Source organism: Taudactylus pleione, unplaced genomic scaffold (assembly GCF_031769625.1).
Source record: "Taudactylus pleione unplaced genomic scaffold, aTauple2 ptg000393l, whole genome shotgun sequence".
Classification (NCBI taxonomy): Eukaryota; Metazoa; Chordata; class Amphibia; order Anura; family Myobatrachidae; genus Taudactylus; species Taudactylus pleione.
In genome coordinates this window covers 9,210,700-9,226,460 of record NW_028284794.1, presented here as the reverse complement: position 1 = coordinate 9,226,460, position 15,761 = coordinate 9,210,700, and the positions used below count along the sequence as shown (strand labels likewise).

The 15,761-nt window shown below is 47.5% G+C and overlaps 1 protein-coding gene across 1 annotated transcript; it reads left to right on the top strand.

Moving 5' to 3' along the window:
* The first annotated feature begins 4,484 nt into the window (after positions 1-4,484).
* LOC148507455 (transmembrane 4 L6 family member 4-like) lies at positions 4,485-13,729 on the top strand. The gene is made up of 4 exons (XM_088446106.1): positions 4,485-4,667; positions 7,427-7,492; positions 11,528-11,691; positions 13,534-13,729. Exons 1-4 carry the CDS (start codon positions 4,485-4,487, stop codon positions 13,727-13,729), a joined length of 609 nt encoding a protein of 202 aa, XP_088302232.1.
* Positions 13,730-15,761: the final 2,032 nt, after the last annotated feature.

Sequence of the window (15,761 nt, the reverse complement as noted above, 5' to 3'; positions counted from 1 at the left end):
CAAAATTTCTAGATGATGGCAGCCCAACCCCCATAGATCAGTGAAAGTGACACCCTGGGGACTGTGTTGGGCAGGGCCGCCCATAGAAGCAGTCGGAGGGGAGGCCAGGGCAGGTCTGGTGCCCACCTGCATGCCTGGCCCGCGCTATCCGTTTTTTTTTAACCATTCATGGAATGCAACCATTACCAGATTGGCTTTCAGTGACATGGTTGCATCCCCCCTCCTTCTCCCCCCCTCCCCCAGTATTTTAAAGAGGAAGTCAGCTCTACACTGATTGCTATATTGTACAACCCACTGCTGTGGCGTAGTGGTCTGTGACTGCCAACATCATGTGCCCAGTTTGTGCCCCAAAATGCCGTGTGATTGGCGTTCTGCACTCCCGTTGCATGCGCCAAAATACAAAAATGCAAAGAGGATCCAGGCAATCCCAATGATGTGTCCTAGTAATCAGCTGTCTGGTGGCAGGGTGGGACACTATAGAAAACAGATGTGATGGGAGAGGGAGACTAAATATGTAGAATGGATCAGCTGATGTCCTTTATTCAAGAGACATTTAATTTTTAAAAATATACATATTTGCACAGAAGTGATATGGGAATAAAATATATTGTGATCACACAAGGGGGCTTATTCAGATGTGGTTGTGCCTGATTCAGTTGGGGATTGCACATCTGCGACTGTATGCAAAGCCCTTCTCTGGTGTACATCCTTGCGCATTAATGCCCAAGAACTGAGGACTGTTACGCACTGTAATACCAACTGATGTGTCTTTAGATGCCACCATTGGTTGCACCATCGACACTTGCGCCAGTCTATGGTAGGGATGGCCATCGGTGGTTTAACCATCGATGGTAAAATAGCAAGTAACCATCGATGGTTACAAACTATTCAATGGATGACCATTGATGGTTTTACCAACTGATGGTCATCCCTGTCTTTTGTCTGACTGGCCTGTAGGTCAATCAGCACATGGGGGCGGGGCTTCACAGGTGGTGCCAGGCACTTGGTAAGGGGTCCTCCCCCATCGATGTCAAAACAATCGACTTTGGCCATAAACTATCGATGATTATGAATCATTGATGGTTGATGGCCATCCCTAGCCTATGGCGGCTGCGGATTTACCAACTGTGTATGGGCACCAATGTGAATGATGTGAACGATTGAGCATGTGAGAACACAAGCACTTCAACGGCACGCTCTCGACACTGCCGTAACACGCCCATAAGACAGACCATCTCTGTGCAGCTGTCACTGCCCAGGAATGCCCAGCGCTTTTCCAAGAACTCCCTGACACCGCACGTCTCAAAAGTAACAGCGCCCGTGTAGCACACGCACTGCCAGAGTTTTTAAGGTTTTTCACACACACGCACTAGCAAATAAATCATTCAACTTTGACAACAACGGCCTATGGCCCTGATTTAGAGGCGCTTGCTATTTGCAAGCGCTCGTTCTTAATCAGGGCGGGGCGATTTTTTTTTCCCCTGGTCTCCAGGCCACTCGCTAAGCTGTGGGTGACCACCCACAGCTTTAGCGGGCGGCCTGGCAATGGTCGCGATTATCGCGACCATCGGGCTTGCGACGAGACCCTTGTGGTAGGGTCTTGTCCACCGCAAGCCCCAGTGAACTTCCTGCTCTAATAGAGCAGGAAGTTCACTACTGACATCACTGGTGATGTCAGTAGGGCCGCCCACAAATGGCAGGCGTTCCTTCAGGAATGCCTCCGTTTGTCCAGCCACCCCCCCTGCACGCCTACAAAACGGGGCGAGCTGTCAATCACAATCGACAGCCGCCCCGTCTTGTAGTGAGTCCTGCAGCTAGTGAAAAATTCACTCGCTACGGGGCTCGCGCACGCCCATCGACCCGCTTGCGAGCGCTATGCGCTCACGAGCGGGTCTGAATCAGGCCCTATGTGCGGCTCTGGATAAGGCTTAAGGTGCGTAGTAGTTGTGCCAGTTTGCTACTGATCAAATAAACACCTCTCCCATCATCTCCTGATTGGCGTTACCGCAGCATTGATAGTGTACAGAGATCAGAGGGCCTGATTCAGGTTGGATCGCAACTGTGATTGTGGCTGCGATTACGCACGCAGTCTCACTGCGAAGATATGCTAATTATTGCAATTGCTATGCCGTCGCAGCACAACATAAGGACGCCCCCTTTACCTTACACACATCTGTAATACTTAGCAAGACTGCAAAACCATCGGTACCATCGCAGCCTCATGCACAAGCTCTGACCTTACTTAGAAATTGATAACCTCATCACACCCTATCAGGCCTCAGATTGCGTTCGGCATCGTAGTGCCTAATTTATGTACGCCCCTGCAATGGCGTTCAAATGCACTGATACGCCTGCGTTTCGCCGACCACCCCTCCGTCACCACCCATAAACGGTACTTCCTGTCACTCACTCTGCGATGGGTCTGCGTAGTCACTGCCGGTCGCAGTGACTGGTTCACGCATGCGCACTGCGATGCACGCGCAGTACGCAACAATCGCTGGTCTGCAGGGTCAGCTCCAAGGGTAGCCGCGTCCTGTGCAGGATGGGTATTATTCGCCCCCTAGTCGCGTGACTGAAAATGGGGAAGTGAGCTAATTACTGATAATAATGTTATTTGGGGGCGTGCCCACATGGCACGCCTCCCGTGTAACGTCAGGCCGGAGACGAGCCCAGCTCTCCGTCACTGGCTGGGCTTCCCCCAGCCCTCTCCCGGCACTGAATGGATGGCGCGTGCATGCATGTAGCATCCATTCAGCTACTCGGGGGTCCGATAGGGGGCGGTCCAACCTCCCGACCACCCATGGGACACTTCGGCCCACTGGTGGAACAGCGGGATAGTGTCCGAAAAGTGGGACTGTCCCGCTGAAATTGGGATGTTGGGAGGGGTGCGCCCTCTATTTGGTGGTGCCCCTGTTCGACCGCACTGGTCGAACATGCCGCGATCTGGCCCTGGCCGTCTGTGTACGCCGTCGCAGTTGCGATCCAACCTGAATCAGGCCAAGAGAGTGAACAAAAGGCAACGGTTCCTTATGGAATGCTGCTTAGACACACCTACGAGTTCTGACATTGTAAATGTAATATATCGACAGTTATTGAGGAACTACAAGTAGTAGCATGCCCTGAAAGACTTCACAACATTGTGGGCCTGATTCACAGCTTGGCGGAATGTCGATGTCGGACACAAGCGGCCGATGTTTTCAGTCTGCGCGGTGTCCGAGTCACACGGAGTCACAATGGTTACAGCTGAGGGACGCAGAGAGAATTTGGACGCTTGGTGGAGTTTCAGTGGGTGCTTCTGGGTGGTTAACAGGGGTGGCTAGCCAGACGTGGGCGTGCTGCAGACGTGTCATGGCCGATGACGGCGACTTTACCGCTCTGCGATGGGTCTGCGTAGTCACTGCCGGTCGCAGTGACTGGTTCACGCACGCGCACTGCGATGCATGCGCATGTGCAGTACGCAACAATCGCCGGTCTGCAGGGGCGGCTCCAAGGGTAGCCGCGTCCTGTGCAGGATGGGTATTATTGGCTTGGTGGCCGATGATGGCGATTTTACCGCACTTGTACTGGTTTCTTCGGCCATGTACAGACGGACATTTTACACCTCCAGAGGGCTGGTGCAGTGGGCCTGATTCAGAGTCGGACGAGCGTCCGACTCTGAATCAGCGAGCGTCCATGATGATGGGCTTGCGTCCATCGGGCTTGCGACGAGACCCTTGCGGTAGGGTCTCGTTGCCGCAAGCCCTGGAGTGATTTTGGCTCTATCAGAGCCAAAATCACTCCCACTGACATCACTAGTGACACTAGTGATGTCAGTGGGGCCGGACCTAGACAGTAGGCGTTCCCATGGGAACGCCTCCATCTGGGCAGCCATGCCCAGGGCACGTCCACCAAAGGGGGCGTGCTGTCACTCACGATTGACAGCACGCCCCCTTTGGTACGAGACCTGGAGCGACGGCTTCCCCGTCGCTCGCCGGGTCTCGCGCATGCGCGAGACGGAGCTCCCTCCGTCGTACGCATGTGCACTTGGGCACTATCGACCCGCTTGCGAGTGTACAGCGCTCGCGAGCGGGTCTGAATGAGACCCAGTGTACCTTGGTGTGACCGATGTTTTGTCATTTTACGCAAGGCTTGGAAATAGCGCTGCAGACGGTGGACATAAGGGCGCAGACGCGCTGCGTAAACAGTCGAGTCAGCATTGTTGTCCAGCTCTGAATCAGGCCCTGTATTTAATGTATTTATTGCGGCTGTGTACACGAAGTGTGTGTTCTGTATATTACCCAGACTCTGGGAAAGGCGGGTGCAAACTTCACTTTGGTTTATGATAGTGACTCAAGTGGCAATAAAGAAGGAGTAGCCAGTGACGGAGAGACGATATCCCATTGATCCGCAGTCCGTTCTTCCCATCTCCGACACTCTCTGCCCACCCTGCCTGCTCTTTCCTGGGCCTCCTGTGTGACTGGTGCTCACTACCCCCCTAAGGAAACATGTGTACGGGTGACTGTGCCAAGTTTGTAGGGGTGTCCCTGTTCCCCTTCTGTGCGCTTTCCATGATCTGTAATATTCTGCTGCTGTTCCCTGGCTGGAGCACGGACGCTGTGAATAACCCAGGGGAGAGGCTCACCCCTGAGGTCCTGTATTTTGGGGGACTCCTCGGAAGCGGGGTTCTGGTAAGTGGAGGAACAAGAGGCAGAAATCTACCATTCAGCAAGCAGTGAGATGGGAGGGGGGAGGGAAGGAAGTATTAGTACATCTCCATAACATTATTATGCTTATTTTCCAAAATGCTCTAATTTACATGTAATTAGAGAACAACTTTTATTTTTTCATATCAGATACTGTAAAAACTATTCATTATTGCACTGATGTACATGGCCAATCCGGCATGTCTTTCTGTTATTCCAGGACATAAAGCATTAGGATAACTACAAAGGTTTTTGTTGTTAAAATGTAATCTAATAATATTCCAAACACTGTAAATGATATTTGCTAATTATTCTTATTATGTATAATTATTATTATATAACCCATATTTTTAAGTTTTTTCTAACCTATTTACTTGTGAGCTGGAGATTTCAGCTGACCTTTATGAATTGAGGGCCTGATTCAGAGCCGTACGCTATTTGCGGACGGTCGTTCTGAAAAAGGGGCCGAATATTTAAATTAAGCGCTCGCTCTTTGCGGTCTGTTGACGCCTCTATATTTGAACGAGTGAACGAAACATGCGCTCGCTATTTTGAAAAAAATGCCCCCTGGCCGCTCGCATCATACGTCATCTCCGCTATTTATTAGATTAAAAGAGTACATTGAAAGGCGTCTGAACTGCTCGCTATTCTTGTGGTAGCATTTTCCTACCGCAATCATGCGAGCAGTTCAGGCTAAAAGACAACCAAGTGACGTGGTCGATGACGCTGCTTTGTTAATTATGCACACCCATAAAACTCCCGTTTTGACCATTAGGCACGCCTGCATTCGGATCTCCACTCCCCGTTCACAAGCACCTTCCCCTGTTACCACCCACAAACGCCTCATCCTGTCACTCAAATTAGCAGGCATTCGCTATTTTGCGAGCACACAATTTCCCATACGCATGCGCAGATGTGTGAACATCGCTCGGAGCGAACGAGCGGCCGCTTACGAGTGGCTCTGAATCAGGCCCTGAGTTTGAAAAGATAATAGCAGTGTCATACAGTAAGTATAGTGGCTGCAGCGGGTGCAGCCACTTCGGGACCGTGAGGTGAGGGGCGTCTAGCAATCCCTGGTTTCTTCTAACCCATTCACTTGTGAGCTGGAGATTTCAGCTGATCTATATGAATTCAGTTTGAAAAGATAATAGCAGTGTCATAAGCACAGAGGGTGCAGCCACTTCGGGACCGTGAGGTGAGGGGTGTCTAGCAATCCCTGGTTTCTTCTAACCCATTCACTTGTGAGCTGGAGATTTCAGCTGATCTATATGAATTCAGTTTGAAAAGATAATAGCAGTGTCATAAGCACAGAGGGTGCAGCCACTTCGGGACTGTGAGGTGAGGGGTATCTAGCAATCCCTGGTTTCTTCTAACCCATTCACTTGTGAGCTGGAGATTTCAGCTGATCTATATGAATTCAGTTTGAAAAGATAATAGCAGTGTCATAAGCACAGAGGGTGCAGCCACTTCGGGACTGTGAGGTGAGGGGTATCTAGCAATCCCTGGTTTCTTCTAACCCATTCACTTGTGAGCTGGAGGATTCAGCTGATCTTTATGAATTCAGGGCCTGATTCAGACCCGGTCGCAAGGTTGCGTTTGCGCGCACCCACTCGCTGCGAAAATATGCTAATGAATGCAATCGCACGGCAACCGCAGCACTATACCAAGACGCCCATCACTGTATAAAACCTGCCCACTTCCCATGACATGCACCCGCCAGTCAGCAAAAACATCGGTAACATTGAGTAACATCGGAAAAATTCTCACCACTTGTGATTGACCTGACCCTGCTGCAGAAGCTGCTAAACTTCCTGCCGCCTGCTAGACCTCTGCCAGTGTATGCAATCACAGGGGCTTAATTATGCACGCCCCTATAATGCTGTTCAAACGCACAGGCACGCCTGCGTTTCACCGACCATCCTCCCCTTTCCACCTCCGAAAGGTCCCTTCATGTCAATCACTCTGTGAAGGCTTTGCTTGCTCACTGTGATCGATTCACGATCGCAGCGGCCAGTTCGCGCACGCGCACTGCGATGCATGCGCTGATTGCAAACATCGGCTGGCTACGTGCGAACGCAGCCTTGCGACCGGCTCTGAATCGGGTGCAGCCACTGCAGGGCCTGGAGGTGAGGTGGGCCTGACAATGCCTGGTTGTGCCCCACCTTGCGTTATTCACTGCAATAGAATTACAAAACACATAGAAATATGAGCGGAAATACTGGGCAAATAGCCCCCCGAATGACTCCATGTCTGATAGTAATCTGCATGAAATTATTTGGAAACATTGGTTACTGTACACCTCATCATAGAATTCAATGGACCCTAATTTTTGTTAAAGCACCCTCATCGCCACGCACAGCGGACGTGCTCCATGCCGGAGAGCAGAGCTGTAACTAGACTCTCTGGTGCCCTGTGCCAGAAAGAGCATTGGCGCCCCCCCCCCCCCCCATTTTTCAAATAGGGACATAACGCACCCAAAAAAGGAGAATGGCTTGAAATAAGAGGAATCTACAAGTGAGACTGATAATAAACCAGAAAATTGACAGGCCCGAACAGCGCCCCCTGCCCTGTGGTGCCCTGTGCCATGGCACAGGCCGCACTACCCTAGTTACTGCCCTGCGGGAGAGTATACTTGACATTGAAGGCAAAACCTACCCGGAATGTGAGAATCTCCTTATGGAACTGTCATGGTGAGTGGATGAAGGGATAGTCCTGGTTACTGCCACCTCTTTCTCTCATTGTAGGTCATGATTCCAGCAATTTGCATCCAGTACACTGGGCGGCGAGGGAGCTGTAACAACCGCTGTGGGGTGAGCTAACAGCATTATTACATATACTGGTGCTAGCAGGCTCTAAAGATAACACAGACATTGTCCTAATGGTTACTAAATAGCACTGGGATCTACGTTTGATTCCAACCAGTGACCTGTATGTGTGGAGTTTGTATGTACTCCCCACAATTGCTTTTAGGGTTCTTCCCAAAGTCCAATAACATACTAGCAGGCTAACTGATTACTGACAAGGGGAAGTATGTACTTAGAATATCGCAAAGGACTGCTCTCCCGATAAGAGCTGTCCTTTGCGATGCCCCCGGATAGAGGAACTTCCAGGTTTAACACCCAGAGGTCCCTCTGGCATTCTTCTGCACATGTGCAGAAGGCCACGGGCCACGGGGGGGGGGGAGATGGGACGGATCACTCTCAGGGGGAGTGTTCCATAGGCTTCTATTGGGTAACGTCACTTGAAGATGGCGTTGCCCACCGCGACGAAGCACTGGGATGCATCGCATTCCGGGGCTTTGTACATATGGAAAATGCAGTAACCCCACCCCCAAAAACTGCAGTTTTACCACATTTTGCACTTTAGTACATTCTGCCCAAGGGGTCTAATGTGTGTGGTAGGAAAATTAGACTGTGGGCTGAGGTGAACAATTACGGTAAATAAAAATGCTGCATTTTATGGAATATATCAATAATAAAACCAACAACATTAAAGGGACAGTTTTGTGGCAAATTATATAGTAAATGTACAGTGATGGTGTTGATTTGAATGGTGATGAGGATGATTATGATGATTGGGGAGATTGTGATGATGATTATGATGATGATGGGGATGTTGATGATGGTGAGGGAGAAGATTATGATGGTGTTGATGATTAGGGTGATGATGATGATTGGGAAGATTATGATGATGATGAGGAGGATGATGATTGGGGAGATTGTGATGATGATGATGATGATGATGCAGATGTTGATGATGGTGAGGGAGAAGATTATGATGGTGTTGATGATTAGGGTGATGATGATGATTGGGGAGATTATGATGATGATGAGGAGGATGATGATTGGGGAGATTGTGATGATGATGATGATGATGATGATGCAGATGTTGATGATGGTGAGGGAGAATATTATGATGGTGTTGATGATTAGGGTGATGATGATGATTGGGGAGATTATGATGATGATGAGGAGGATGATGATTGGGGAGATTGTGATGATGATGATGATGATGATGATGCAGATGTTGATGGTGAGGGAGAAGATTATGATGGTGTTGATGATTAGGGTGATGATGATGATTGGGTAGATTATGATGAGGAGGAGGATGATGATTGGGGAGATTGTGATGATGATGATGATGCAGATGATGATGGTGAGGGAGAAGATTATGATGGTGTTGATGATTAGGGTGATGATGATGATTGGGTAGATTATGATGAGGAGGAGGATGATGATTGGGGAGATTGTGATGATGATGATGATGATGCAGATGATGATGGTGAGGGAGAAGATTATGATGGTGTTGATGATTAGGGTGATGATGATGATTGGGAAGATTATGAAGATGATGAGGAGGATGATGATTGGGGAGATTGTGATGATGATGATGCAGATGTTGATGATGGTGAGGGAGAAGATTATGATGGTGTTGATGATTAGGGTGATGATGATGATCGGGGAGATTATGATGATGAGGATGATGATTGGGGAGATTGTGATGATGATGATGATGCAGATGTTGATGATGGTGAGGGAGAAGATTATGATGGTGTTGATGATTAGGGTGATGATGATGATTGGGGTGATGATGATGATTGGGGAGATTATGATGATGATGAGGAGGATGATGATTGGGGAGATTGTGATGATGATGATGATGGTGATGTTGATGATGGTGAGGGAGAAGATTATGATGGTGTTGATGATTAGGGTGATGATGATGATTGGGAAGATTATGATGATGATGAGGAGGATGATGATTGGGAAGATTATGATGATGATGAGGAGGATGATGATTGGGGAGATTGATGATGATGATGATGATTAGGGTGATGATGATGATTGGGGAGATTATGATGATGATGAGGAGGATGATGATTGGGGAGATTGTGATGATGATGATGATGATGCAGATGTTGATGATGGTGAGGGAGAAGATTATGATGGTGTTGATGATTAGGGTGATGATGATGATGATTGGGGAGATTATGATGATGATGAGGAGGATGATGATTGGGGAGATTGTGATGATGATGATGGTGATGATGATGGTGAGGGAGAAGATTATGATGATGTTGATGATTAGGGTGATGATGACGATTGGGAAGATTATGATGATGATGAGGAGGATGATGATTGGGGAGATTGTGATGATGATGATGATGATGCAGAAGTTGATGATGGTGAGGGAGAAGATTATGATGGTGTTGATGATTAGGGTGATGATGATGATTGGGAAGATTATGATGATTAGGAGGATGATGATTGGGGAGATTGTGATGATGATGATGATGATGTTGATGATGGTGAGGGAGAAGATTATGATGGTGTTGATGATTAGGGTGATGATGATGATTGGGGAGATTATGATGATGATGAGGAGGATGATGATTGGGGAGATTGTGATGATGATGATGATGCAGATGTTGATGATGGTGAGGGAGAAGATTATGATGATGTTGATGATTAGGGTGATGATGATGATTGGGGAGATTATGATGATGATGAGGATGATGATTGGGGAGATTGTGATGATGATTATGCAGATGTTGATGATGGTGAGGGAGAAGATTATGATGGTGTTGATGATTAGGGTGATGATGATGATTGGGGAGATTATTATGATGATGAGGAGGATGATTATTGGGGAGATTGTGATGATGATGATGATGATGATGCAGATGTTGATGATGGTGAGGGAGAAGATTATGATGGTATTGATGATTAGGGTGATGATGATGATGATTGGTGAGATTGTGATGATGATGAAGATGATAATGATGGGGATGTTGATGATGGTGAGGGAGAAGATTATGATGGTGTTGATGATTAGGGTGATGATGATGGGCATGATGATGGTGATGACATTGATGATAGGGATCGTGATGATAATGGTGAAGATTGCAATAGTGATTATGATGGTGATGATGATTGTGGATGTTAATGATGGTGAGGGAGAAGATTGTGATGATGGTGGGGATGATTATGGTAAAGATTGTGGTGATGATGATGATGATGATGATGGGGATGATAGTGATGAGGATGATGATGAAGACGATGTGAGATTGATAAAATGATGATAATGGGGAGGATGGGAATGAATATGGTGATTACATTAATGATGGGGATGCTGATGGAGAAGATTGTGGTGATGTTAATGATAATAATGATGGTGCAGATTGTAATGATGATGATGGGGATGGTGATGATAATGGTGAAGATTGCAATGGTGATGAAGATGATGATTGGAGAGATTGTGATGATGATGGGGATGTTGATGATGGTGAGGGAGAAGATTGTGATGATGACAGTGAAGATTGTGGTGATGATGATGGAGATGGCGATGATTATGGTGAAGATTGTGGTGATGATGATGATGATGGGGATGAAGGCGATGTGAGATTGAGAAGATGATGATGGGGAGGATGGGAATAATGATGGTGATGACATTGAAGATGGAGATTCAATAGAAAAAAAATTTCAAATACAAATTAACAAAGTAAGTAGTTACAAAATTAGTTGTAACTGGACCTTGATGTACCATCTTTGCTGTTTCCACCATGCATACTTCCAGCAGAACCGACAATCCTGCAAAACATCCAGCAGAGTTTTTCTTATTGATAATTCCAAAATCGGGAGCACACTTCATGATGCGGGCCATGTGGATGATTACATAGATCGGAGCATGTAGAAATGGATTGCATCCCAGCATGTCCAGAGTCTTGTTCTTCCATGATGTCTGGTTCTTCCATGATGCGTCCAATGCCTTTTGTGGCGAGTAGTGAAATAATTACATGGTATAAAAGATAAAAGTAATAAAGCAATTCTCTTCTCCTTCCCCAGATGTTAGTCTCTGTCCTCCTGGCTGCAGTGGCCGTGTGCGGTGCCCTCTACGGATTTGTAACCTCATTGCTGGGCCTAATCTACGGCCCTGTGTGTTTTTACCAGTTCATCGCTGTAGAACCACGCTGGGCGGCCCCCTTCAAACTGGATAAAGAGTTTATAAAGTGAGTCTCCAGCCCCCTATGGTAAAGTAAATAAAATTTATGGGTGTGATATATTTTGTTGGCATTCATAATGTTGCCGTGATAATGCCAACATGGGCCCGTATTCAATTAGCGGCGATATTATCGCACCCACGATAATATCACCGATTTTTCATCGATATTATCGCGTCGGCGATAAATGCCGTTTTTTCATGTAAAAATGGAGACAACTTTTCTCCGTTTTCAAAAAGGGGGAAAATGTGAAAAATCCTTATTTTTCTGTAAAAATGTGGGGATTTCTTACAGAACCCTTTTAACAGCCCGTGGAAATCCATTTAATGTATTGGGGCTGGTATTTTGGAGGGACATAAAGATGCGTCAAGTGTTTTAAACATCGCACATGGCTGGCGCAGGCGTTTTCTTAGCAGTTTTAAAAACCACCTGCGCCAGCTACGTGTGATGTTTAAAACACTTGGCGCATCATTATGGCCATGCGTAATACCAGACCCAATACATTAAACGCATTTTTCACGGGAAAAAAAATGTTTTTACCGAAATTTCAGCGCCCGCTTTTCACCAAAGTCCGCAACTTACAATTTTTTCTCCCGCTAAAGTATCATTAGGGGAGGCGGGCCAAAGGGTTCTGTAAGAAATCCCCACATTTCTACCCAAAAAATAGGGATTTTGCTAATTTTTTCGCCTGACCCTAGGCTGGAGAAAAGTTTTCTCCAGTTTTTAGGCAAAAAGCGTCCGTTTTCCGTCGTCCTTGGTGAAATCGGCCGCAAATGGTCCGCAAATCGGCTGATCACGGACGGCCGATTCGCAAACGACTGCGAAAATGCCCGTTTTCGCATTTAATTGAGTATGGCCCAGGCCCATGGTTGTAATGTCAACATGCTTTGCATGGCATATAACCAACGTTACATTATCTCACTTTTACACCACAGCACCACTTTTCATATATGTATTAATCTAGGCCCATTATTAATGGGCGACTTATCACCGTGACTGAAATTCTGAGATATGAGCATGATGGGTAATTAAATTGATCGGTGTTACCCTGACATCTGTGGTCCCATAATACATTTTTAATGTGGATTGTGCTGAGCCCTGGTAATCACGCTGTGATGTGCAGAGGAACTGAAAGCCAAAATGGCAGATGTCCTGGCCCACACGCAGGCTCGGAAGGCTAGAGTCTTGGGGGGGTAAATTTACTAAGATGGGGGTTCTATTTAAGAAGTGATGTTGCCCATAGCAACCAATCAGATTCTACTGCTCATTTATCTAGCACCTTCTAGAAGATAATACCTGGAATCTGATTGGTTGCTATGGCAACATCACTTCTTAATAGAACACCCATCTTATTAAATTTACCCCTTGGAATCAGATGAACACTCTGCCATTAGATTCATATCTCTGCATGCCGGCCGGCATTCTGAATGTTGCCATAACATACCACACCTCTCTTTCAAACAAGGGTGCCCTCATCTTTCTAGGTGCCAGGATGGGGGGGAGGGGGGGGGATATATAGGGGCACATTTATTAAAATATATTTGTGAGGCTACCTGCCAATATAATATGTGTTTTATATACTGTAGGTATGCGTAGCTTCAAATATTTGCTTAATCACGCAGTTCAACAATTTTATTTGATAGAAAATGCATATTTACACTGCAGAAATGCACTAAATCACACCCTAACTGTGCATGATGATAAATATTTTAAAATGTTTAAGAAAAATGATCGCACTAGTTGACCAACTACAATCTCTGGATGGTGCAGTCAGGACCCCCCAAAAAAGTTAAAAAACCTGTAGGTGGACGTACACGCTTATATATCCCATATCTATTCCTCTCCCCACAGCCTGGACAGGAGCTACCTCTTCCACAAAGAGGCCTGGTCGCGCTGCCTGTTGCCAGCCGGTGTGGTTGAGTTCAACGTCATCTTTTTCGCCACCATTATGGTGTCAAGCGCCATCCAAATGGTCCTCTGCCTTATTCAGATGATCAACGGTCTGTTCGGCTTCCTCTGCGGCACCTGCCAGGAGAGACTGTTGTGAGCCGCGAATGTGAGTATATGCCTAGCGATAAGCGGTACAACATGATGATTATATCACAGGGGGCGCTAAATTAATGTCCAAGAGGCAAAGTTAATATATCTGATATTATGGAGCTGATTGCGAGCTGGATGCCTCCCATCTGCACGGATCCAAATAGCGAGTTTTGGCAGAATCGAATTTTACTCATTTCTGTGTATCACCGCCCAATTGGATGGATCTTTCCCGCCTTTATTCATACACCTGGTTTCATAGTCGTCAGCACAATTAGAGCGCACTTGCGCCCAATCCGGCGTAACTACCCCTCCGCACAATTCTGCATAGCCTGCCGTTCTGCTGACACACCTGCTAAACTTAATTCACGTGCGATTGCCCCATTATCACCCAGTTAAGTCCACTAAGAGGGAAGTGGAGATGTGTTTGGGTTGCTCATGACCCATCATCCCCTGTAGGTGCTTCGCTCGGCTTCGGAGCAATGCACAGTGCGAAAAGCAAGACAACTCTGTACCGGAATCGTTATGATTTACCGCTGGACGCATGTTTGGCGGTTCAATTCTCGACGCTGGAAGACTGGCACTAGTGACGATCCCGACAGCAGCTACGGTATGTATAAACTAACCTAACCCCCCCCCAACCCTCCATTAGGGGTGCCAAACTCTAAACTGCCCCCCAAGTGCCTAACCCCCCTCTATGTGCCTAAACCTAACCCCCCCTTCCCCGCAGCCTAAACCTAAGTCTCCGGGGGGGGTGTGCCTAACCCTAACCTCCCCCCTGGGGGTGCCTAACCCTAAGCCCCTCTTCCCCTAGCCTAGCCCTAACCCTCCCGGGGGGGTGCCTAACCCTGAGTCCCCCCCGGGAGCCCCTAACCTAGCCCTCCTCTCCCCCATGGCTGTCTGCGCCCCGCGTACCTTCGATCGGGATGCCGGGCATCGGGCTCCCGGCGTAGGGAAAATGACAGGCGTTGGGATTTTGATGCCTATCATTAGACCCTTGCCGGGATTAGACAGTCGGGATGCCGACGGTCGGCATTTAGACCGTCGGCATCCCGTCTGCATACCCTCTGTACCAGCCGCTTGTGGAGGATAATCAGTCTTGCTGCTGTATAGATTGTAGGGGTGAAAGTCTGATTTGGGAAGAGAGCAGAAAGGTAATAATGGGCCTTGATTCTGAATTGGACACAGCGGCATCCGTGTGTGTCTCCTGCTGGTCGCACATCTAGGACTTTAGGCAAATACGGCTACCGGCCCTTTCCTGGCGTACAGCTGATTAGCCACCTGCCAGGCCCCGCCCAGGAATGCAAACCAGCTTTACAACGCCGTTAATCTCTACTTTATATATCGGGCAAAGACTATGAAGACGCGAGCGTGGCGTCACGCAATTTACAAATACAGTGAATCAGAACCTGGAGATTGCATTGTCGGAATTGCAGAACAGCCTGTTCTATGAAACTCTTAGTACATGCAAACTATCACTGCGACTGCACTGGCGTCTACTTATTGCACTCACTGCCTCAGATGCAGATATGTAGTCTGCTACAGTGTAACATGGGCGATGATGACAGCGTCTGATTGGTCTCAAATGTAAAGTACATGACAATTTATGCAAAAGGCGCTGAAACTATTGCAACTGCATTTTACAAATTACCAGGGCCATATTAAGGTCTGTGGGGGCCCTAGGGGCAACTAACTTGCGAGGGGCCCTACAAATGAAATTGGCAATATGATATGTGATGCTATTAAATAGTATAATGTGTTCATACTCCCAGTATCACAAATGTGTAGTGCCCCAAATTCACATTATGCCACATGAAAACCAAGGGATGTGGTCAGTATCCTGACCACAGGGATTCTGGCGTTCAGAATGCCGGCACAGTAATCCCTACACCTGTCATAATACCGGCGCCGGAATCACGACCGCCGGAATCCCAAAGGTAAGTAGAGTGGTTAGGGGGAGGGTCAGCGTTAGGGTTAGGCACTAGGGGGAGGGTTAGGATTAGGCACTAAGGGGGAGGGTTAGGTTTAGGGTGCGAGGAGGG

Coding starts and splice junctions, on each gene's coding strand:
- LOC148507455 (XM_088446106.1), top strand. CDS start 4,485: ATGTGTACGGGTGACTGTGCCAAGTTTGTAGGGGTGTCCCTGTTCCCC. Junction 7,493..11,527: donor GCTGTAACAACCGCTGTGGG/GTGAGCTAACAG, acceptor CTCCTTCCCCAG/ATGTTAGTCTCTGTCCTCCT. Junction 11,692..13,533: donor CTGGATAAAGAGTTTATAAA/GTGAGTCTCCAG, acceptor CTCTCCCCACAG/CCTGGACAGGAGCTACCTCT.